Source organism: Taudactylus pleione, unplaced genomic scaffold (genome assembly GCF_031769625.1).
Source record: "Taudactylus pleione unplaced genomic scaffold, aTauple2 ptg000040l, whole genome shotgun sequence".
Lineage (NCBI taxonomy): Eukaryota > Metazoa > Chordata > Amphibia > Anura > Myobatrachidae > Taudactylus > Taudactylus pleione.
Genome location: NW_028284442.1, coordinates 23,611,451 through 23,637,747, shown reverse-complemented (window position 1 = coordinate 23,637,747; position 26,297 = coordinate 23,611,451). Strand labels below are relative to the sequence as shown.

At 40.7% G+C, this 26,297-nt stretch overlaps 1 protein-coding gene across 2 annotated transcripts in view; it reads left to right on the top strand.

Annotated features, from left to right (window-relative positions):
- Positions 1–25,865, top strand: part of INPP5K (inositol polyphosphate-5-phosphatase K) — a 90,697-nt gene extending 64,832 nt beyond the window's left edge. Inside the window, exons 6-14 of one of the 2 annotated variants that reach the window (XM_088453843.1) lie at positions 7,349–7,524; positions 8,464–8,575; positions 10,619–10,728; positions 12,072–12,098; positions 17,667–17,859; positions 19,994–20,131; positions 21,488–21,571; positions 22,387–22,491; positions 24,877–25,865. In XM_088453843.1, the coding sequence (XP_088309969.1) occupies positions 7,349–7,524; positions 8,464–8,575; positions 10,619–10,728; positions 12,072–12,098; positions 17,667–17,859; positions 19,994–20,131; positions 21,488–21,571; positions 22,387–22,491; positions 24,877–24,972 (1,041 nt within the window). In that variant the 3' untranslated portion in view covers positions 24,973–25,865. The remainder of the gene's footprint in view (positions 1–7,348; positions 7,525–8,463; positions 8,576–10,618; positions 10,729–12,071; positions 12,099–17,666; positions 17,860–19,993; positions 20,132–21,487; positions 21,572–22,386; positions 22,492–24,876) is intronic. The other variant, XM_088453845.1, reaches the window with a different exon arrangement.
- The last annotated feature ends 432 nt before the right edge of the window (positions 25,866–26,297 follow it).

Genomic DNA, 26,297 nt, shown 5'->3' with positions numbered 1-26,297 from the left:
CCTTGTGAGCCATGTAAAATTATTCGATATTGATAGGTCCCGGGAGGGCAGGAATAAGTTTTAAAGTTAAATCAAACTTTTTTTTTCCTTCTCAATACAGAAGCAATCGAATAAATATCTTCTATAAAAAAACCTTGGATGAGTTTTTAATTCCTTATGTTAAAAGGAACAAACGCTTTAAATATAGGAATAATCTGACAAAGTGAAAGACAGGCACTCAGGAGCCTGGCACGTGACCCCTCCCTTGTCATCAAGCCTGCGGACAAGGGAGGGGGGTATCATGATACAGGACACCAATGAGTATATTTTAGAAGCTATGCGACAATTAAATTACCCTATTATTTATAGGGTTCTTGAAAAGGATCCAACTATAGAATACACTCTTAAATTGAAAAATTTGGTGGACAAGGCCAAAACTGATAAAGCAAACACCTCTAGGGAATCAATATTTAATTCCCAAACACTCTGTTAAGCCCACTTATTATCACCTACCCAAAACTCACAAATCACTCACTGCACCTCCAGGGCGTCCTATCATTTCTGGTGTTGGGTGCCTCACTGCTAATTTATCACATTTTGCTGATTTATTTTTTTACAACCCTTTCAGCTTTCAGCCTCCTAACGTTCACATATTGAAGACGCTACCATGTTTTTGAACCTTATATTCAGAATACAGTGGAAAGAATAAATTTATTTTGTCATGAGTGATGTGCAAGCCCTCTATTCTAATATTCCACATGGTAAAGGTATTGAAGCAATCGAGCATCGATTGGGAAACTCTGATAGTGTGTCTGAGGGTCTACGTAATTTCATTTTGGACTCTATTTTGTTCATTTTCTAACAATATTATTTTATTTTTTATCACCTTTACTATTTACAGACCCTCGGGACGGCCATGGGGACGAGGTTTGTGCCCACTTTCGCCAACATATATATGGGCGCGTTTGAGGACGTGCACATTTGGGGGCGGGACTTGGGCGCGGACCTCTTTATGGCCGATATATAGATGATTTATTTTTTATATTCGATGGGGGATATATATAATTTTTTCAAAATTCACTAACACACTTAACACGAATAATTTTAATTTGAAATTCACTAGTTGTGTACATAATAAAAATATTTCCTTTCTAGACATATCCTTGTCCATTGAAAATAATAGAATTGTTTCCAAAACATTTAGGAAAGAAGTTGACAATTTAAATTTTATATATTTTGAGAGTCCTCATTATAAGCCATGGGTTAACAATATACCCCGGGGACCACTAAGACGCATCCGTAGAAATTGCTCTAATAACGATTCTTTGAAGAACAAGCAAAATAATTACCGTATATACTCGAGTATAAGTCGACCCGAATATAAGCCGAGGTACCTACTTTTACCACAAAAAACTGGGAAAACGTATTGACTCAAGTATAAGCCTAGGGTGGGAAATGCAGCAGCTGGTAAGGCCCCCAGTAGTAATTCTCCCTGGTTGTGCCCCCTGTAGTCCTGTAGTAGTCCCCCCTGGTAGTGCCCCCAGTGGTAATCCCCCCCCCCTTTTAGTGCCCCCTGTAGTAATCCCCTCCCTGGTAGTGCCCCCAGCAGTCTTCCCCCCCCCCAAGTAGTGAGAGACATAATAAAAAAAAATCACTTACCTGAAACCTCCCGCTTCTGGTCCCGCCGCTAACAGCTCCTCTGGCCGCTTTGCATGGGAGAGACGTCATTACTCATGACGTCTCTCCCATTACCCACTGCGGGAGTCGGAAGATGGCTCCCGCAGTGGAAGCAGCAGCAGCCGATGAGAGTCTGACAGACTCTCATCGGCTGCTGATTACAACAAACACATAGCTGCCAGCTCCGGCGGCTGAGTGTTTGTGCTGTGTAGTGCTGACCGAACTCCGTCCGGTCAGCGCTACACACTTCACTCGAGTATAAGCCGAGGGGGTGCTTTTTCAGCACAAAAAATGTGCTGAAAAACTCGGCTTATACTCGAGTATATACGGTAATATATAATTTCAGGAGTAAAGGCTACCCTGAATTCCTGCTTGATTCAGCACTTAAAGAAACTAGAGACCTTAATAGGGATGACCTACTAACCTATAAACAGAAGACCCCCACCATTGACCTATATCAGCCATTCTTTGTTTCCCAATATAATGTTGCATCCAGGAAAATTTAAAATTTAATGAGAAATCACAACATTCTTCAAACAGAAATATTCTCAATACATGTCTTTCAAACTAACCGTTTGTCTGCTTTTTTTTAAAAAGGACTTTCTTAAAGATCGAATAACACAGAGTTTATTTATATATAAAAATTAGACCAAAACTCTAGCTTTGACTTCCCATCTGTCCTGGATGCCGAGTAAAGTTAAGGGTTGCTACAAATGTAGCTCTACCAACTGCATCGCCTGTTCCTTCATCAGAAATAATGTACATCTCTTCTACACATCTGGGGGCGATGAGTCTTTTGAGATAGTCATTTATCAACATCAAATCTACATACGTTATTTATGTGTTAATTTGCAAGTGCAAATTGATGAATGTAGGTAGGACCTCACGATGCTTGAAAGTGAGATTCCTTGAGCATAGAAGGAATATCTTAAAGGAGTACTGTACACATGGCCTTTCCAAACATTTTGTGGAACAGCATGGAAAAAATCCACATGAACTTTCACTTCTAGGGACCCACCCATCGAGGAGGTGTTAGGTTCAGGACATTGTGTGCTAGGGAAAATTTCTGGATAAACAAATTAAGGACCCTCGTTCCCGAGGGGCTCAGTGAATGTATAGAATTTGATCTTTAGCCCACACCTGCATTATCAATGCTTTTCACTTTTTGCCCTTCGGTTCTCTTTTATTGACCTCATTTCCTCCCCCCCCCCCCCCTGTTTTGGTCCTTGGCTATTAGATGTAATATTACGAGAATCTTATTAGATTGTGAGATTCTAGACCGATCAGACCCGATAGGATACTAAATTGGTTCGGCTGGCGAACATTATCTATCTTATTAGGTAAGCTTATAAGAGTGGTATATGATTTCTATAGGATTCTTGTCTTTCTTTATGTTTCGTTTATAATGGGTGAGCGTCTATATCATGGGTTCTCCCCATTATATTCTTCATGCGGTTCAATAAACTAGCTTACATGAACATCCACACTCACCAACTCTATACCATTTCTGGGTATGAGTGCTAGTCCTTACCACATATATAAGATGTGTATTACATTGTAGTAATCTCCATTAGGGGATTTATCAGCTTTTAGGTCTGCTGGGGCTAGCTGGTTATATGCTATTTAAATAGTCTATTGCTGGAATTTATAAGGTCTGTTCTAGATTAGACATATTGGTAAAATTATATGTATGATTTTGGGGCTCTCTGATTTTGTTTTATAGAAGTCCCCTTTCCCCTTCTACATTTCTTATTCACTTATTTTATTTCTACCTATGCTGTTTACATTTTTTATGGTTTTTCCCTATATACACAAAGACCCTTCTTTCTATTGAGGTACTAATATTAGATTGGATATTTAGCTTTACATTATTATTCTGGTGTCTCCCTCCTATTTTCTTCTTCATCTGATCATGCAATCGTAGTATATTTATCATTTCTATATCTCTGTTGGTATTTCTGTGTATCCATATGTGAAGGGGTTAATTGGAACAGTTTTCAATCCCAACTAGGATTTGATAATTCCTTAATAACATTATTATTTTTTACTTGGAATTTACATGGTTTCTCCATTGTCTATGTTTTTCTATATCTATAAGCTTTATCTTATCCAGAGATTGGCAAATAAATGCACACATTTTTTTTTTTTTTTTTTTTTTTTTTTTTTTTAGTACATATCCCGTTTCATATGTTTACTATTAAAGTTGTCACATAGGGACTCTTTGCTATGATTATAACATACCTTGCGAATAAGTCAAAATTTTGATGAATGTTTCTATATATTCATGTCGTTTTTTCTACTATATATCCCTTTTATGTGTACAGGAGTCACATAGCGACTCATTTGGTTTATACTATTTCTTTTGTATAAGCCGGAATATTCAACCGATAACAAAGGATTGATATATATATGCTGCATAATTACTACTGTTTGTTGCAGCCACCAAGCATCTGAATACCTCCCTTGACTTATGAAGGAACATGGAGCTACTTCATACTGTTGTTGGAAAATGCTAATTAACTTCACTGCTGTGTAATCAATCAGACTCATGCTAAGACACATTGGAGCATATATAAAGGGTACACCTGAGGTTTGGAGCGACACCTTTTGAGAAAGTCACGTGTATGTGACGAAACGCGTTAAGGGCTCCATTACCTGATTACTCCATTTACTGGTGAACAGAATCAACCTTTACCCGATCCTGCTACCTATACCATAGCCGCCAGCTGGGGGATTGCCCAGCACAGTCTCCGAGGACGCTCGGACAGGCTTGCAATTCATCTGTGCTTTTACTAACAGGCCTCCCTCCCCACTGTAACAAGCACTGGATTGCTTATTACTATAAGCAGGACTCCATGACGGACAGAGTAAACTGTGAGTTGCAGTTATTACTCATTTTTTCAACAAGTCTGCTGTTCACATTGGAACCCTGGATATTTCCGGAGGTATTGTACACCTGTCATCATCACCTCTTGCTAACATTTCCACTTATGCTCACAGTTTCTAACTTATCCATACTCCGGTCCTGACACATCGGAACATATTTATATCAAAGCTGTTGATGGTGCCATGACACATTGCTAATAATTGACTCATGAGTATTTGAATATTTGTGCACGGGATATCCCTGGTTTAGCAGATGCTGGAATTTTAATATTTTTTTTTTTATATTATCCTCTCTCTCTACCTCAAATTGTCTGTAGATGTTTTTAGTATTTTAATTCAGATTGGATGTGATTTTCATTGTATTTCCATATTTGTTTGTATTAAATCAATTATATTTATGAGACCTGTTTGAATTATGTTAATTCCCCATGCGCAGATCTTACAAAATCCTATTGTCTTTTTTTCCGTAATTACCTTGAACCCTCACAGCTGGTTCTTTAGGACCCGCAGCAAGTGGGAATTCTTTATGTTATATTTCCTTTTTAAAAAAAAATATTTTATATCGATTTCTCCTCCAGTTATTCAGAGGCGCCTTGTTATCTCTTTGTGTTTTCTAATGTGAAACCAGCCCCACATTGCTCGGCACATTGCAGAAATCCCTAGAGAAAATCAGGTTCATAATAAACATGCCCCATCCCTTTTTGCCACTGTAGCTTGTGTGACTTTGTGCGAATAACGCTACAAGCCCTTTTCTTGTGCCTCCATGTGCAAGGACTAAGAATCCCACTTTGAGCGTCTTTAGATGCTGTACTACCACTTGGCGGTCCCCCCGTCTGCGACTTTATGCAAATGCTGTTACAAACTCCTTCCCGTGTACATCCGTTCAGCCACATGTGCAAGGACTGATTCGCCCACTTTTAGCATACGTGCACTCTTATACGCCACCATCGGTCGCACCATGGAAACTTGCACCAGCCCTATGGCAGTTTCTCTGTCTTACCATGACTCTCTATGCTTGTGGCTCTGCGCCTGGGATAGCAGCCGCTTGCATGGACACGCTGGCTATACTCCCAGTACACACCCACCGAACGGACCTTTTGTGTGACACCGCCCATCACTTTTCTGCCACATTTGTGATACCATCTGAATTGTTTGCAACAGCACCTTTGTGCATACACTCTGTGTACCGTATGTGCCGTGGAGGTCTACAAAAAGTTTTGCGCATGCGCTGTTGCAAAAAATCTCTCAACTACATGAACATCGGCATTGCGTGCGACTCTGTATAAGACCCGGTGCGTCTTTAGATGCAGCCGTCAGTCACACCACCAAAACTTAAACCAGCCCCATGCTAGATGGTGCAGAATCTCCGTTAGACGCTGATCGCTCACTTTGGAGGCCATACTCTGAGTTCACAACCAGTTCAGCGACACTCTTAAAACACGTGCATAAGACAAACCATCTTCATGCATCTGAATAGCCCCTTTCCCAGTCACCGCCCAGGAGCCACATTTCCAAGACACTTCGGATACCGTGATTCTCAATCACAGCTGCGCTATGCTACTTTTTAGCAACTTGGATGCATGTGCAGTTGAAAAACATCGACCTTTTCCAGTAATATCGGCATTGTGTGTGACTAAGAATCAGGCCCATATTGGGCAGAGCACAATATTTGTATTTCACCCCATCTTTCGGATTTGTTGCCGCATAGTTCAAGCAAACCCTGAGCAGAGCTACTTCTCAGGATTTGGAAGCAAAAACGGCTGCCCAATACCGCTTGGACCTGGTGGATCCACACTTGACCACCAGGGATGTGAGACCATTCGGCACCACACAGAGAGATGGCCATCAGTGGGTTGCTGGTGTCATAAGTGCTTAAGATCGATGGCATGAAACCATCAATAGTTTGCATTCATCAATGGACGTGTCTGCTAGGGGGAACGGCAGGTGGTGGGCCAATCAGAGAAGGAGCTGAGCTCAGTGGGCAGCTGAGAAAAAAAAATTACCACCTCTCAGCCATTGATGGCAGAGAACCATTGGATCTCCACCATTGATGGCAAAACCATCGACCATCAGTGGTAAACAATCGATGACTGATAGCCGATCTCAACACACAATACCAATGAGACACAATACTGCCAAATGCCCCCTAATCCCCCCAGACCACCAGTGTGAGTTTAAATCTGTGTTGTAGGTAAACTACCCTGCCCTTTAATCTACAGCCTTTTACTACTGTATATCTAGTATTTAAATGAAACCATGTCCCACAGCATGTGCGGTGCAGAAAGGTCCCCAGTACTTTTTTAGCCTGTGCTGATATTCTCTCAGAGAAGAGGGAATTTGTTTTCTTAGGGCCATGTTGATGCTGATTCCCAGTGTAACGTATCTGTCCAGCTGGTTTCCACTTTAGTGCCCATATCTTAGTTGGAATTGGCCCAGCTGTATAGCACTGATTACAGATTTTAGACACATAGGGGTCACACTTTTTATATGAACAATATTGCAAATGCACAGTGCAATAAAACACATTTTCACAGCTCACTATTCTAAATGAGGCTCTTAACTTAGACACAAGCATCACATTTACCTAATAATAAAACCGTATTATTATCAATAGATTTGAAACTCCCTTCCCCCCCTCTCACTCCCTCCTCCACCTCTCCCCCCTTCTCCCTCTCCCTCACTTTCCCTCTTTTATTTGCCATAACAGCCGTTCAGTGCTATAAGGTTTTTGTGACATCCTAAAAATAATCGATGATGATGATTTATGTTTCAGTGATTTGATTTTGGTTCTGCATATGTATCACAGGGCAATAAAGGAGGGGTAACGCTGCGTATGTCTGTATATGGACACATGCTGTGCTTCATGAACTGCCATTTGCCTGCGCACATGGAGAACACTGACCAGAGGCTGGATGATTTTGAGAGGATGCTGGAGGCACACCAGTTTGATGGGGAAAGTGTAGGCAGCATTTTGGACCATGAGTAAGTGTAGCTATAACATAAACTGCCTTGAAAACATGGCTGCTGCTGTCTGGATGCGCCATCAGCACGGACGTATTGGGCCTAGTTTTATTCTATGCACTTCGTTAAATAATCTTTTTGCTTGTGTATGCAGACAGTTTCTAAAAGCTTTCCCGTATGTTCATCTCAATAAATCCTCACCCCAGAGTTCAGCCGACTAACACACTGTGACCAGCCCACAAATTGTGCCCCTTATTTATATATGACAGCACTTGTGTGATTAAGGTAACATTAGTGCTGTATGTGTTTTCTATAAATTAGTTTAGATGGAATAAAAGTTATACCATTAAAACTAGTGGCTGAAGTCCAATTACTGCCACCTCTTAAGTGCTGTACACAGGGCCGCCGGAACAACAGGCTATGCAAACCCTACAATATAGCGGCCAGGCTAATCCAGATAAATATGCAGTGCCTAGGGATCACATTGCACAATATAAACTAGAAATTAAAGTGTAATGGGGGTTATCACAATCCGCAGCTGATGCACGTGGGTCTGGATCTAAATATTTATAATCTAGATAATATAAAGGTATGCTTAAATAACAATCCATATGCCTTACTTAGATAATAATAGATTTATACAATATAATTTACGAAATAAAACGCAAAAGTTGCCACTTCGTAAATATGCCCCCAAGTCTATTTGCCACAAGTGAGGAATACTGGATACATAAACCATGTGTAATATCAACATCAACCAATTTCTAAACTGAAATATGTACAGTTACATTAAATGTAATGATTAATTTGTTTTTACTCCCACATTTAATGATTCTCCTATAGTCATTTGTTTAATACTGTGATTTGGTGTTTGTCCATGTGTTTTTAGATGTGATGCTGTTTAATCATATTCTTTGTGCTATCTCTGATTACATTCCTGTCTTCTCCTCTCCCGCACAGTCTTGTGTTCTGGTTTGGTGACCTGAACTTTCGGATTTCAGACTTTGGGATCCACTTCATCAGGGAGGTGGTAAATAGCAACAGGTATAACCTACTCTGGGAAAAGGACCAGGTATGTCAGTTCTGTATCACTCAGTCCATACATCCACAGCCTTGTGACATCCTTCTCACTGAGCATGCATTGATTGATTGTAATGTTCTAAGCTGTCTGCAGGTATTAGGGACCAATGCGTTCTTTAAATATGGAGGAAAGATTGGTACAGAACACTTATTCATCCATGACTACATTCTCCTCGTCACATTACACACCTGTCTTCAGTCACATCTCTTGCATCTAAGTTTTGCTTAAAATACGGTTTGAAAAATAAGCTTTAGTACATGTAAAACCATTTATAATAAGAATGATTTCCAACTCTTTACTTTTTATGGAAAATTTACTTTGTATTAGGCCAAATCCACGGACTAAGGGACAGCAGCATTTTCTATATGTTCCCTTCACAAATGTAATACTGTTTAGTGTTTATTTTTACTAAGAGGAACAATTCTGAAAACGTGCAAAGATAATGGTGTAAAATACTTGCAGTTTTCTATAGCAAGCTATCACATTCTATTGGGTTAGGTAAGGGATGGCGGCGCTCAGGATCTCGGCGGTCATAATACCGATGCCGGCATCCCGACCAGGTTAGGATACCAACACCTGTCGCTCAGTATCGTAACCCTCTATTTATCCCTACCCTAATCGTCCCTCCCCGCTGACTAAACCTAACCCTGCCAACGAGTGCCTAAATGTAACTCCCTAGTGCCTAAAACTCCCCCTAATGCCTAAACGTAACCCTCCCTCTAGTGCATAACCCTAACCCCTAACCCTTGATAACGCGATGTGTTCTAGATTTATTTATAAACCTTACTTGTTATAAGAAGAAATTAAATAATTCACACCAATACAGATTCTAAAATAAATGACAATGCTTTTACTTAAAGACAGCGTAATTATACATGTATTTTGACAATGCAGATTTACAACAAAAACACTTGGGTTATATTAGCAGCAGTAGGGAATATTTGTAAAACAAATTTGTGACAGCCAGTGCAGCATACCAGTCAGCCAATTTCATACATACGTACGTCAATTATTTCTATACATTCTTAATTGCAAAAAAAGTAATAGTGATATACATAAGCATGCATATATTCGTGAATTGCTGACGAGACGTGTACAGTCTGCATATTCCTGTGTTATCACCATCCACCTAACCCAGTGTTGGCTAACCTTGACACTCCAGCTGTTATGGAACTACATAACCCAGCATGCACTGCTACAGTTTTGCTATTAGGGCATGCTAAAACTGTGGCAGGGCATGCTGGGATATATAGTTCCACAACAGCTGGAGTGTCAAGGTTAGCCAACACTGACTTAACCCCAGTACTTACTGTCGGGATGCCGACGCCAGTATTCGGACAGGTGTTGAGATTCTGCTGCCGGCATCCCATTCCCTACTGTCGGGATTATAAATACATCTGATTCTATTTGTTATTTTTATAACCTAGTTTAGAAACAAAGTAATCATGTGGTTGCTATAGGTTACAGCACCTTTCCTGCACCTACAGAGGTTGATTCTGAGTTGCATACAAAGCCAGATTTACTATCTTATGTAAGCGGAAACCTGTGACACCCATTTATTTTATTTATTTAGCCAGCTTCCGCAACAGTCATCATTATTATCAGCACTTGCCCCAACCCCATGCTGGGTGCAAGAGATCCGTCAGAAATAGGCTTCCTCCCCTGTACACACCACTCCTTAATCTCACTGAGCTTTTGGTACACATCCACAATACTCTCCATAATATTCCCAAAAGTCAGGGTGGTTACGTGCGATCCCATTATCACCGCCCATTATCTGCCCAGAAATGCCCTAAATTTTAATGGAAAGACAGATCCGGTGAAGTTGCGTCCTACTCAGAATAGAAAGAACGTGCTGTATGCAAAGACTCACCATTTATGTCTGTGTGAGTCAGAATCAGGCCCATGTTTTATCTCTGTATTTGTCCCACTACAGTCCGTAGTCCTGCATTGTCTGTTTTGTGATGTGCACCAGCATCGCTGCATTGGTTCAGTCCCAATCTGAATTGATTTCTATTTTTTGTGACTTTTTAGTTAAATATGGCCAAAAAGAAAGAACGGTTTCTCCAAGGATTTATGGAGGGATCCCTGAAGTTTAAACCTACATACAAGTTTGACCTTAACTCGGATGTTTATGATACAAGGTAAAGTTATACACATACCCTGCTTCTATATACACTACAATGTATGTGGACACCCCTTCTAGTTACTGTTTGGCTATTTCAGCCGCAGTGCATAATATCAAGCATACAGCCATGCACTGCCCATGTCAAACATTTGCTGTAGAATGGATTGTACTGCAGAGCTCAGTGACTTTGGCACAGTCATGAGATGCCCCCTTTCCAGTCAGTCAGTCAGTTTATTTCTGTTCTGCTAGAAGGTGGCGTGGCGGTCAACTATAAGTGATTTTATTGGGAAGTGGAAACATCTGGTAGCAACAACTGCTCAGCCACGAAGTGTAGGCCACACAGAGGAAATACCTCCATGTGCTGAAGAGCGTAGAGTGTCCTATTTGCTTGTTATTGGTTACAACTCTAACTATTGAGTTATAAAGTGTCTTGGAAAGCAACTTCACTACAATAACTGTTCTTTGGGAGCTACATGGATTAAGTCTCCATAGGCATGGAACCACACGCATGCCTGAGATCACCATAAGCTATGCCAAACACTGGCTGGAGTGGTGTAAAGTACACAGCCATTAGGCAATGGAGCAGTGGAAACGCAGTGTTGGGAATCACACTTCATCTGATAATATGCAGGACGAATCTGGGTTTGGTGAACGCCAGGAGAACACTTACTGCCAACTGTAAAATTTGGTGGCTGTTTTCAAGGCTTGGCCCTGGCCCCTAAGCTCCAGTGAAGGGAAACCTTTATACTATAGCTTACAATGATGCTCCAAAGAATTGTATGCTTCTCAATTTGTGGCAAAAGTTTGGGGAAGACCCTTTTCTGTTTTAGCTTGATATTGCCCTCTGTCGAATTATTATTAATAATAATAATAATAATATCTTTTATTTAAGGTCCTCCAAAGCGAGGACCTTTAAATAATACTTTGCTGAGTCTGGTGTGGAAGAACATGACTGGCCTGCACAGAGCCCTGACCACATCCCCAGCGAACATCTTTGGGCTGAATCGGAACAGAGACCATGAGCCAGGCCTTATTAGCCAACATCTATGCCCAACCTCACTACTGCTTATGCCTTATTAGCCAACATCTATGCCCAACCTCACTACTGCTAAATGGGTGCAAATCCCTGCAGCCATGTTCCAGAATCTAGTGGAGGCCTTTATTGCCGCAGAGGGGGAACCAACTCCATATTAATGCCCATGGTTTGGAATGCAATGTTCACCAAGTGTGTATATATATGTGTAGTGTCCACATAGATTTGGCCATGTAGTGTGTATGTGTTATGTATAGGTCTATATATTTATATAATATAAATGTTATTCTATATGATATGTACTTTTTTATGTGCTTCATTTTTAGATGGAGGAAGTCACTATTGGGATTTCAGTAAGAGTAAATCTTTTTGCACTGACTAAAACTAGATGTAGTTTATACTAATATAAATATCAGTAATATACTGACCTTCTTAACCTCATATTCACTGCATCTACTCAGCAGAGTCTGTGCAATGTAAACATCTACTGAAATCATTTGCAAGAAAATGATTTGAGACTGCTGATTGTCCTTCTTGTAATCCTACATACAGAATTCATAGAAATATTGCATTTTCATTTCTTTGTAATACGATGTAGACTTAATAATGTTTTCTTTAATATCTGTAAACATCACCATCAAGAGAATGTATCATGGAAGTAAAAAAAGATTAAATATGGACTGTACTTCTATCATATGTTGAAGTTTCTATCTTGAATTTGAAGTCTTTGATAGAGCTAATAATACCAACTTCAGTTCTACAATGTGGTTTGTCGACTATAAACTACAACTGGCAGACCCTTTTTATGTTGTTTAATAATTGTAGCATATAGCGAACCAGTTATAACAGGGCAGGATACATTGTGATAATGAGTCTGCGATTTAAATTGCCTCATGAAAATGTATGTATCCCTGTATGAGGTATTAATAAATGATATCTTCAGCAAGCAGAGCTAGTTTAGCATATTAGGAAAGGGTATGAGTGCAGTTCAGCCTAGAACAATCCACTTTTGGTTTATTTCCAGCACCTCTTTCACAAATATAGCAATAGTAACATCACTAAGCAACAAAGAAGTGAATAGTAAAGAAAACTATTGTGCTAATTAAAGAAAAGGGAAAATTTTAGACAAAACTAATAATCTTTTATTGTAATTATATGATTAATATTAAGTCCCAAGACGCAAAATATCCCTTATGCAGCCACCTGAAAATTTGGACCACCAAATCCCACTTAAATACAAATTTATTGCAAAAACAGGTGTATGGTGCTCAGTTAAGTTCCATAATATTATTCACCATAGGTTGCTTGAAAGTCCCATTCCCCCCACAAAAAAAACTATGGTGTAAAATGTGCCAGTAGGGGCCAAACAATATAACGGCTGAGTAAAGACTAAATTTATACTAGCTTATTTTATTGTACTAAATTAAATTAAAACAGAAACAGAAAAAGACCTGCAGCAACCTTAAAGGGTATCTGTGGTTCCCTTGTTTCAGATAAGGAAGATCAAAGAAGTAAAAGTTGCGCTGACCTCTTTTTGTATATAATGAGCCAAGATTGTGCAACAAACGAATAAAAATTTATTTTTACATTTATTTTGAAAAAAATCCAACAAACAAATCACATGTATAATCCTATATCATCACAATAGATCTTTTTCTACTTTCTCCAAGGAACACTGTAATACAAATGTATTAAGAATGTATTTTATTATACACAGTGTATCTATATGGTTTCTTCTCATAGTGTGCAATAGTCAGAATGTATCAATATGTGCACATGAGTTCATCAGACCTTTCTGGTCATTCATCAAGAGTAATAAACTCATTTTTGGTATTTTTTTACCATTTAAAAGTTCATAGTTTGTATGGAATTGGTATGACATACCGCCAGACTTAAGCCTGGCGGATGTAATACCGACGCCGGAAGGCAGAAAGCTGAAAATCCTGTCTAAGGTAAGTTCTAACCCTCCCTTAGGGGTGCCTAACCCTAACCTCCCCCCGTAGTGCCTAACCCTCCCCCAGGGGTGCCTAAACCTAAACCCCCGCTCCCTAAACCTAACCCTCCTTACCTTCGTTCGGTATGCCGGGCATCAGGATTTTAATGTCTGGATAATGATGGGCGTCGTTATTTCGATGCCTATCCATTAGTCCCATGCTAGAATACCAGTCTGGGAAGCCGGCAGTCGGCATTTCGACCACCGGCTTCCTGACTACATACCGTTTGTATATGGTAAAATTACAGTGCTTAAGTTTAAAGATTCATCCACAATAGACTACAGTTAATGTATAAGGAAGTTCTTAGATCATGATGACAGACTTATATGTTAGTCCGTATAATAATATTTCAATTAGGGCTCAAATGAAATGTCAGAGCAAAACAAAACGCTTCCAATCTTTTTTTAAAGAGTCTAAAGGTAGTTATCCACTTGCCGACAATGAAGGACTGTACGATAACGATATCGTTATTGTTCAGTCGTTCATAATACTGTGCAGTGCTCACACTGAACGATATGTCGTTCAGTGCAGGCGCCCTCCCTCATCCCCGAACACTGACGATATAGGCCCTGATTCAGACCCACTCGCGAGCGGCTGTCCGCTCGCAAGTGGGTCGATGTTCTGCACTGAGCATGCGCACGACGGAGGGAGCTCCGTCGTGCGCATGCACCAGACGCGACGAGCAAAGGAAAGTCCTTCGCTCATTGTGTCTGATCAAAGGGGGCGTGCTGTCGATGTTGATTGACAGCACGCCCCCTTTGGTGGGCGTGCCGGGGGCATGCCTCCCTGACGGGGGCGTTCCCACGGGAACGCCTCCCGTCAGAAGCCGGCCCACTGACATCACTAGTGATGTCAGTGGGAGTGATTTTGGCTCTGATAGAGCCAAAATCACTCCGGAGCTTGCGGTTGAAAACTTCAACCGCAGGCTCCGGCTCGCAGTTTCGATGGTGGCGATGGTCAAGACCATCGCACCCATCAAACTGCACGCTTGTATAGCCTGTGGGTGGTGACCCACAGCTATACGAGCGTCCAGGAGGACGCTCCATTTTTATGGAGGGCGGCCCTCATTCAGAGCGTGCGCTCTGCTCAGAGCGTACGGCTCTGAATGAGGGCCACAGTCAGGTTGACCAACATGTTCAGGCGTTGAGCGATGCCGAAAAACGACCTGCGGGAGCGCGCATCGCTGGTCGTTGCCAGCATATCCACTGCACGATTAATGAAAGATAACAATGTCGTTATCGTTCAATTGTCCATTTATATCGACAAGTGGATACCCGCCTTTGGTGAACACCTCCAGGCTACTCACCAATCGCTCCCCTGTTTCTGCATGTTAAAACTGGCGGTAATGTTCGGCGAAGACATGCAAATAATCATAGACAACTGTGAGCCGGGCACCCCCCTGATGCGGCTACTTTACCGCTGTCTACATCCTGGGACACTTATCTCAGATTGAGTAACAGCAAGTACAGCCGACAGCGGGTGGATCCGCTGGCTAAAACCACGGCTAACTGATAAACATACTGGATACCTCTACCAGTATGATTATTTGCATGTTTTCAGCCGAACATTACTGCCAATTTTAACATGCAGAAACAAGGGAGCGATTTGTGAGTAACCTGTAGGTGTTCACGAAGACTCTTTAAAAAAAGATTGGAAGCTTTTTGTTTTGCTCGGACATTTCATTTGAGCTCTAATGGAAATATTATTATATGGACTAACATATAAGTCTTTCATTACAGTCTAAGGACTTTCTTATATATTAACTGTAGTCTATTGTTGATTAATCTGTAAACTAAAACACTGTAATTTTACCATATACAAACTATAGACAAACTATAGACTTTTAAATGGACAAAAAATACCAAAAAGAGTCTATTACCATTGATGAATGACCAGAGAGGTCTGATGAACTCATGTGCACATATTGATATATTCTGACTATTGCACGCTATGAGAAGTAATCGTATATATACATAGACATTGTGTATAATAAAATACATTCTTGATACATTTTTATTACTGTGTTCTGTGGGGAAATAATTAGATATATTGTTATAATATGGAATTATGCATGTGATTTGTTGGATGTTTTTTTTTTTTTTTTTTTTTTATAATGTAAAAAGGAGTTTTTATTCATTTGCTTGAAAAGTCCAGAATCCTCTGTTAAGTGGGACTGGTCCTCAGTCTTTTATGTCCTCCAAATGTTCAAAAGAAATGCAAGTATGCACATGCACAATTATATTACCTTATATGTTTCTTTGGAGAAATATTGGTGAGGCCCTGTATCATTAATACTACTCAGTGGATATCTTTTTATCGGGGGTGCTGCCAAGGTACAACAAAAAGTAGTCGCAAAGGAGAAAGAACGTGTTGACAAGAGAATTGCGCACTCAATTGTACAATTTAATTCAGAGGTTAAAAATTAACTGTTATTGGGTATCTTTTATGAAAAAAAAAAAAAAAACCTACAAAAGTTAATTTAGGAAATATTTTCAAAATATTTTGACAACGCTTTCTTTCTCCTTTACGATGTCCTCCAAATGTTCACTTTCAGGTGTTACTTCACATACCACAGAGGAAGGAAATCTTCAAATACTGAATGTGGGGTGAAAAGACGCACATCTCTGTACAGTCTGAAAAAATATGACCTGAAATGTAGAGAGAGATATTGAGGTTAAGAATGACCCAACACATAATAAATAAATAAAATGTAAAATAAAAATGGAATCGTAGAAGAACATGATCATAAAAATCACCAGGAAAGATTCATGTAAAAATAGAGAAATAAAAATAGGGATAATGGGAACCCCCGTCCCATTAGTAATCTGTTTCCTATACATAGACTTATGATGCAACATATAGCAGTATCTCTTCCACTGGATACAGATCTCCCGATATAGTCCTCACACAAAATATATGGACATATACAAATGGTTATATAAAAAAATACATATATCACAAATATATAGGCGGCACTCGGAGTCTAATGAAGAAAGTACCCTCACCAGAGGGAATTTATTAGGTCGACGTTTCGAGGTGTAGTTCACCCCTTCCTCAGGACAACAAAGAAAGGGGTGAACTACACCTCGAAACGTCGACCTAATAAATTCCCTCTGCTGAGAGTATTTTCTTCATTAGACTCCGAGTGCCGCCTATATATTGGTGCTATAATAAGCTGGGGGTGCTGTCCACAGGAGCAAGCTAGGGCTATATGCCCATTTACACGGAGTGTAGGAGTGCCGATGCACTGCTTTGGAGAGATATATATATATATTTGCATTGCTTTATTTAAATGTTGAAGTGGTTTGAGTGTCTTCCCTTTGTGTCTAAATGTACCTGTTTCTAGTGATGTGGTTGATAATAGCTGGACCTGACCACACATCTTGTTTTCTTGTACAATCGCGAATCGTTTCTGTTTGTCGTCATACCTCTGTCCATCCTTAGTGATATAACTGCATCCAGAGCATTGTTTGGCTATCTTACACTAACCTGTGCTTGCTTGGTTGTGATGTTATGGATGGCGATTAGCTGAAATGTGGAAATTGCAAGTTGACAATCCGAATGGCTGCTGATGCCCCTCTCACATAAGTCCCCCACATGAAGCAGAGCGGGAAGATGAGTATGTCAGGGACCATTACAGCTAGAAGGCCTCAGGAATTGTACACACAGGGTGTTTGTAAAATGTTTTCATTTTTTAGTGTGTGTGTGTTTGCACCTGGGAGTTTCCCACATTATCTGTTGGTTACTGATCATCTCTCTGTATAGCAGACACTTTTTATTTATTTTTTTTAAAGGTTGCTGAGAGCTCTCATGTGATCCATTTGCCCCATCATTGTGTAACTAGCCCCCTGATGGAAAGCAGAGCAGGCTTGGTGAAGACGTAACTGGTTGTAGGAATCTCCTATGAAAAATGTTTTTATTTTCTAGTGGAAAAAAACGCAAACCTGCCTGGACTGATCGCATTCTTTGGAAACTAAAGGAGCTTTCAGAAAGTGAACAAGAAGATTCTATTGGATCAGATTTTGAGCATATCTTAAAAGTTCATTTAGATAAATACACAAGTCACATGAGTTATGGAATTAGTGACCACAAACCAGTAACCGGGACCTTCACTCTACAGGTAATTAAGCTCTTTATAGTAATGTTCTGTGCTGCCTGTCATTTGTTCAATATTTACAGATAATAACCATAATATACGAAAAGCCAAATAGGGTTCTGAGCCACCGGGAGCTGTAAGGAAACCTTAGTTCTCTGACAGTCTATAATGCACTTGAACAAATTGTGGAAGATAGAGATTCTGGTGCCTCCTTTCATCTCTGATTTGTTCCTTCAGACTTAAACATGAGCTTTGCTATCTGATAAAGTAAATCTCTATTTACCCTGTTCAAATGAGACCTAATGACCTTTCAGACTATGGAGCTCATTCAGACCCACTCGCTAGATGCGATCACTCACTCCGAACCTATGGAATGTCGGCTAAGTGACGTCAAGGCAGCCGCTCGCAGGGCAAGTCATAAGCACTCCCACTTTGTTTTAGCGCACGATCACTTTTAGTTGTTTGTCTAAAGATGCCCACTTGCGTACGACATCTCCAGGAAGTGCATTAAACCATTGGTACATCAAGAACCATCGGTTGCGATCGCAGCGCTTGAGGTTGGCTATACCCTGCCGCAAGCACTGCGTGCGCTTCAGTGTATATTTCTAGCAAGTGACGTGTCCTATGACGCTGGCTGTTAATTATGCACGCCTCTGAAACGGCGTTTAAAAACTTAGGCACGCCTGCGTCTGCAACTCCACTCCCCCGTTACTACTGCCCTGCCCCTGTTACTACCCACAAACGGCATCTCCTGTCACTTGTTCCTCTGGGCTGTCTTTGCAGGGCGAGCAAGCGTATCCCGATCGCTCGTACTAGTTTGCGCATGTGCACTACGAACTATACGCATGCGCAAACATCGCCAGCAACGAGCGATCGCTTGCTAGTGAGCGGGTCTGAATCAGGTCCTATGTCCCTCCATCTTTGAGGCACTCTTAAAGAGAGGTCTTGCCAAGGGAGTCGGACTCCTCACTAGTGGATATCACAGCCAGACTCTGGGGCCCATATATCATTGATCGCTTTTGCAATGTGATCAGGCCATGCCAGTAACGCCACTGATCGCATTGCAAAAAGCTATCTCTTCGGCCGGATCTATCATCGGGGACATGGGCTCCAAAAGGAGCCAGTCCCTGCGATGTCTCCGGAGAGCGGCCGCATGTGCAGACCCGTGGACTGCACATCCGCCAAAGCCGGGGAGGGTTCCGGCGGATCCCTCCGCCGGCTACTAGTGCGCGGTGAAGCCCATAGGCTACAGCGGCTAACGCCACCTTCAGATGGCTTTGCCAGAGCCAATATCTGGAATGCATCGCATTCCGGATATTGGTACATTTGGCTGCATCACTTCCCCCATAGAAACCAACGGGGGAGGTGGCTGCCAGCGGTATTGGAGGGATCCCAGCAGGTATCGGAGATACCTGCTGTGGTCCCTCCTTAAAACATCCGGGGGATACTTAGTATTTGAGGTAAACCCCCGAAAACTTGTGTTTTCTGGGATTTTACCTCAAATACATTTTGATAAATGGGCCCCTCTGAGTGGGGAGCAGTGTGATTGAACACCAGCTATGTGGCTTAAAGTTTAGAAAAACATTATGCCTGATTCAGATTTAAGAGTAAGAGCAAAAAAAATAGCAATTTGCTCCTGGAACAGGCCATGTTGCAATGCAAAGGGTGAAAATACATTTATTTGTTTGCATGCAGGGTAAATACTGGATGCTTTTGAATGTACTGTAGTTCTCAAATGCTGGACAGCTTTTATTTGTACACTGGAATTTAGATCTAAGCTTGGCACACCCTCCCAAATTTACATATGTCCTACCTGCAGTACAACATGCCAAGGTGTAAATTGCTCCTTTTTTTAGCTTCTACTTCTGATTAAGGTGAAATGTTCCTAGTATAAACCGCACAGTGAAGAAGAGACAGAGCTAGCTCTAACTCCGAGTACAAGTAATTCAGGAGTCTGCTGCTTTGCCAAAACTATTATTGTTCTTGTCTCCTCTCTGATCTATTTATGCCTATTATTAAATAATGGGAATATTATCTATAGTATTATATTCATATTATCAATATTCCAAACATGATCTCTGCACTAGTTAAATTGATCTTTGATTCTTTTAATCCAATTTCCCTTGTGTTAAAAGTTAATTGTAATCTGTATTTGTAGCTGAAGCCTCTTATCCTGACACCTTCAGTTACCCTGAGAGCGGAGGGAGAATGGAACGCAGACAATGACGCTCTCATCAGCTATTCCATCTCCAAGGATTTCCCCAGCAGCACCTGGGACTGGATTGGGGTCTACAGGGTATAACATGGATGTTTTTTTTTTTCTTATATGATCAATATATTCTTTTATTTCCAAATGTGATCTACATAATTAGGATTTAGAATTTTCGTTCCAGTTTACACGGTCGCTTACATATTACATTTGAGTGCTGTGACTCACATGATGTGGTCCTTATAGTGATTCCCCAGGCATTGCATCTAGGTGGATTATGAATAAAAAATATTGCTGTGTGAGGTTATTACAATAAAGCTAAATGTACAGAACATGTCAAGTTATCTTATGTCTGATAACCTTGACTACCACAGTTTGTTACATTACTGAAGACTCAGCATTAGGCTCCATTGGGCGGTGATTCTCCCAAACTGCAGGTTTCTCAGTACAAGACCCCAGTGGTTCTATATTTGTTTAGGAGGATACAGGCTTAAATATTAAAAATGTTGCAACCCATTGAGAATGAGATATTTCAGTTCAGCTTGGCTGCCCTCACATTCCCTATTCTTTGCAATAGGAATTACCAAACATCCATCACAGCGATTCTTCTCTACGGTGTGTTTGACTATGGTCTGACCACTTTTTTTGTTATCAGTCTGAGGCAATATATTGGACAATATATATCGTCCATATCGCTGTGTGTGCACCCTTAATCACATATTCAAGTGCATAGTCAATGGGGTCGTCCCATCTGATATGCTGCACGTCAGATTAGCCAACCTCACTGACAACTGCATGCAGGTGAATGCGGGGTGGAAGTGTATATCGCGGGGTCGTACACTGGGTCGTGCAGTGTGTAGAGCCACCCGCTATATCCTTCCATCGAGTCGGCTAGGATACATGTCGTTCTAATGTGTATCCGGCTTAAATCTCCTGGTCACCCATTGTCCCCTACTTTTAAATAGGTAAGGATATAAAACCTGTAGCGATGATCATCAGAATACTTACAACCGCACAAAGTATTTTAGCAGGCAATTGTGACTGTCTTGCTCCAGACAGTAACCAGTCTCTTGCTGTGGGAACAGAGCTACGTATGTGATAGAGGTAGTGTCATGATGTGAGGAGAGGAGTTGATAAAAGTTGCAAGCCACAGACTGAGAGTTTGATAATGGAAGGAGTAGGATCCCCAACAGCACAGTTATGTGATGCTTAAATTATCATATATAAATCAAATATATTGTAAATCGCATGCGCATAGGTAATTAATGAACCATTTTATATTGAACAACACCTAAAAAAAAAATTGCATATTTCATTTTAAATAAGGCGAATAGAGATAAACAACTGAAAATTATACCAAATTCATCTTAAATGGCAACGCACTTGCGCTCTCACGCCACATGAGGCGCTACACTCGTTTTTCATATACGATCCTTTTTTTAGGTTGGCTTCAGACATACAAATGATTATGTTACCTATGCCTGGGTAAAAGATGATGAAATTTCCTTCAGTAAAGACTGCAACCAGGTAAGCAGATGCAATGTATTAATGTCTAACGTGTTCAGTTTCTCTGTGACTTGCATATTTTACATATAACTTTGTATGGAGACCTTCATAAGGGGGTTAATTTTATAGCATTGTGAACAGGACTAACTTCACACTGTCCGTTTAACTGAGAGCAACTTTACTCTTCCTTTAGTTACTCTGATTCAGTTTGTGAACCTTACAAAGTTATCTTGAATAGAATTTTTTATAAGTTTTCCTAAGTATAGGGTTACTAGATATTGTGTATAAAAAGTATGATGTAGTTCTAGGGTATAGGAACAAAGTTCTAGTGGTACTGAATCTATCAGTGCTGACAGGAGTTGGAGATATGAATGGGATCTCTCCCTACAGCATCAAGAGCTTCCTTCCATTGTCTCAATGAAATCGCTGATTTCACATCACAGGATTTTATGTACAAATTGGGACAGACTAATGACCTTTTTTAAAAAAATTGCTTTAAAAAACAAGCAGTTGCCTAAAAAAAAAACCAGGAATAATAGATCAAAAATATACCTTGTAACACGAACATATAAAGAGACAATTAATTTAATTGATGCATTCTAGAACTGTGAATACTGGTCTGCTCTAAATAGATTTCTATAAAATATGAAAAATATTGTGTTGAATGCTATAGATCAATAATTAATGTGTAGAAATAATGCAAGCCCCACTTACTGTATGTGATGTTACACAAGCACTACTTTCTCACACTTGTATGTAACACAAACAACAGTATAATATTGACAATTTGTATCTAGTTCTTATTATTTTCACTTTGACAACAAATTGTCTTGCAGGTTTACATTAGCGCGGACGAGATTCCACTTGACGGAGGTGAATTTCTGTTGTGCTATTTTTGCCACAATTTGCAGAGCTTGGCTGGCATCAGCGAGTCTTTCCAGGTACGATATATACCTATGCACAATACAGGGGCTGTAGCAGATCTATTGTGTGTCCTAAAATAAGAGTCTTGGTGATGTTCAGATTATTTTACAGTAGATGATGATGATAATATTATACAGATATTTATGAAAATTCTTCTGTGGATAGCAGTATAGATTGGAAAGTATTATGTACTAAGGTAAATTCGAAATAATTTTTTTTTTTTGTAGTTCAGTCTAGAATATGCAATCAAATATCTAATTAGTTGTATTGGTCAACACTACTTCTCCTACACAGTTACATGTGAAGCAGATATAATAACTACTCCTAGTATATGACTATTGCCTCTTGTTATAAATTATTATATAAATGCAGAAGAGCACACCGGATTAAGGGCCTGATTCAGACCCCATAGCGCTCGCGAGCGGGTCGATGTTTGGTCACTGCGCACGCCGGACACTGCTCCCGACGTGCGCATGCGTGAGACCCGGCTAGCGACCAAGAGGGGACGGCTGTAGATTTTTGATCGACAGCTTGCACCGTTTTGGAGGCGGGCAGGGAGGGGGGTGGCTGGCCAAACGGAGGCGCTCCCGACGGAACGCCTGCTTTTTGGGGGCGGCCCCACTGACATCACGAGTAATGTTAGTGGTGAGCTTCCGGCTCTATTAAGAGCCAGAATCTCACTGGGGCTTGCGGGAACGAGACCCTACCGCAAGGGTCTCGTCGCAAGCACCGATGGTCGAGACCATCGCGACCATCACCGGGCCGCACCAAAAAAAAAAAACGCCCTGATTCAGAGCAAGTGCTCTTTCAGAGCGTCCGGCTCTGAATCAGGCCCTAAGTTCCTTATGCGAAGGTGCAGTGGGAAATCTATGCCACCTTGCTGGTCATTGCTGAAGTGGTTATGATGACCGGCGGGAGATAAAACTCTGTAGTGTACTTGATCAATGTCACTATGAATTTTTGTCTCATGTTGTACTTTCTATTAGTTTCTATACACAGATGAGCTGCTTAAACTGTAGACTTAGAGCAGGGGTGCGGAACCTTTTTTCAGCGGAGGGCCATTTTGATATATATAACATTATTCACGGGGGCGGGCCACAATCCCTGGTGATTACAGCAATGCCCAGAGCATCTTGAGGATGCTGTAAGGGCAGCGGTGTGACTGTCTGAAGTGTCCCAAGGATGCTCCAGGCAGCACTGCTGCATAGATTTTGGCTGCAGGGTGCCATTCTAGGCACCCTGCTAGCCAGATGAGGCTAGCAGAAAAAAGTTCAGAGGGCCATACCAAATGATTCTGTGGGCCTTATAAGTCCCCCCAGACCTGAGGTTCCCCATCCCTAGCTTAGAGTATGGTGGAAAAGCTATACAGTATCTCCCAGGCAGGTCTTGAGAGCCCCTGCTCCATCTGGAGAGGTATAGATATAGGATCAAGAGATACTAAACAATTCTACTCCAACATACATCAATTAATGAGGTAAGGAGCTATTCATTCTGGTCCCCACCCGGGGCACTATGGGATTGGGGTAAGGTATTCCTGCTTACCCTTTCCTGATATTAGCCTCAGCCTCAAACCAGTTCTCCCTGATGCCATAGAGTCTCATTAATAGCCCCAGCCTCATGCTCAGTACTAATATTCACAGTCCAACTTGTACCATGGGATTACTAACCCCAGAGGGCACATTATGTATTACCTCCACGATTCACAACATCCCCCATACAGTTGATGGATGGGGCTATGTCTGTACTCCTCGCATTCCGGAGAAATTTAATCTAGTCATTTAGATAAAGTTGTAAGTAGTGAACTTATCACATAGTGATAGATTGAGGTTATCTGTTGGTGCCCCAGGTCCCATCACGCTATCCACATGTAACAAGACTAAGGTCCATGACTTCCTTGCCTTATAGACACTGATTGGTTTTACACCACTGTGTTACAGCGGTTTCATTCCATATGGCTGAATATGAACTAACATTTATTAACGCAGCAATTTAATAGTTTGGTCTGTTTTGAGTGAGTATGTAGGACTGTGAAATGGCATATTACATTCCAGCATTGTGAAGGTCATGGGAGTAAAATTGTTGCTGATTTGGAAACATGCCAAGCTAGAGGGGTGGAAAGTTAGGGCACATACAGTGTACATATACTCTCAAAAAGTGATTGATTGTCACTGGTATGTTTTCCAAAAACAGATGAAAATCCACAAATTGATATATTTTATACTAATATAACCTCTTACTTAGTGGTGTATATTTATAATGCACATTACAGTTACTTTTTCCATGCAAGGATTGTATATAATTGCTTGTTAAATAATGTGTGCTAGGAAGGTTATAATAGGCAAAATTATAGTAGTTTTCTGCCTGCCTAACCTTTATCCTGTCTGTGTTTATATTTCATGTAGATACAGCCAGGCCGGACCTTGCCAGCTAAAGAGGGCACGCAAGAAAAGACTGATGACTCTGCCAAGTCTGATATGTTCATGGGTTCTGGGTTCTAGACCTCTGGTGACATGTGATGAGTCAACCTGTCAGTCACCCTTTATATTACATGTTCTGCTTTGCTGGAGATATGTGCAGTGCAGGAACAGAATGTACTTAATTGTGCTGTTCCTCATCTAGAATATCTGTTTTACGCCATCAGAGGAAATTACACTGGTTAAAGTAGAACACATTGGACTATATTACAAATAGTTTCCGATCATTTCAATTAGAAGACCAAGCTCTTATTTTAAATGTATATTTGCTCTTTAACAGTTCTGAATGCTTGATTGTGTTTAATGTACAGACAAAACATATAATAGATGCAGTCACCACTTACCAATAATAATCAGGTTTTTAGCTCTCTATCCTTTTTTTTTAAGAAAGTCTCCCTTGTAGTTTTTTGTATGATCGGTTCATTTCAACCCAATACATGCTGCTGATTTTTGAGAGGGTTTGGCTTAGTGGTCCAATGCATGCCAGCAAAAATTGCTCCACGTCCAGATTTGGATCCGTGCATACATGTGGCCTCATGCCCCGTCCCCTGGGGGATTGCCTATATACAGTATACCTATTGCCTTGTTTGAAAACACCTCTTAATTATTTCACGCACCAGGGGCCACGGTGAGTGGAGAGGGGACGTATCTCTTTCCAGCAGTTGGGATAGATATGCCTACTGGAAGGGCAGTGTTACAATCCCCTTAAATATACAGTATATGGTCCTGCCTAAATTGGGGCAGTTGGGAGGTGTAGGCCAAATGTGCTTAAAGTCTCACATGTTAAGTGTCTCCTCTTAATGGGGTTTATTTAATGCCACATTTGCACATTGGTATAGAAACGAGCAAAAAAGGGTGCATGTAACTCAAATACAGCAGTAGTTTCACCAGACGTAGCTCAGGCTGACAATATAACAGTCCCTTGCTTGTACACAGTAATCATGTCATGAGATTATACACAAGAGAGAATAGTTTCTGGCGTTATTAATAAAAGTGAATGTCGTATTTTTTATATAAAACATAATTAAGTACAAACTCCTCTACAGCTGTGGTTTTTCCTTGTATAAATCAAATGGAGATGTTCTTTCCTGCTGCAGTCCACAGAAGAAGCTACACTGTTTATTGCTGTGAGTGGCAGAACCATGCACTGTTTCTATAATATTATGTATATATAAGTTATCACAACTCCACAATGTGCCTGCTCTTAGTTGTAGGACCAGAGTTTACTTTTATTGATGTTCTTGTTTTCTGTACTACTAATGCTTTGTAGAAATGGATTGGATGTCAGATAAGTGTGAAGGACCACAAAATAATTATTGTCTTGCTCTTGTTTGCTTTGGGTAGTATGT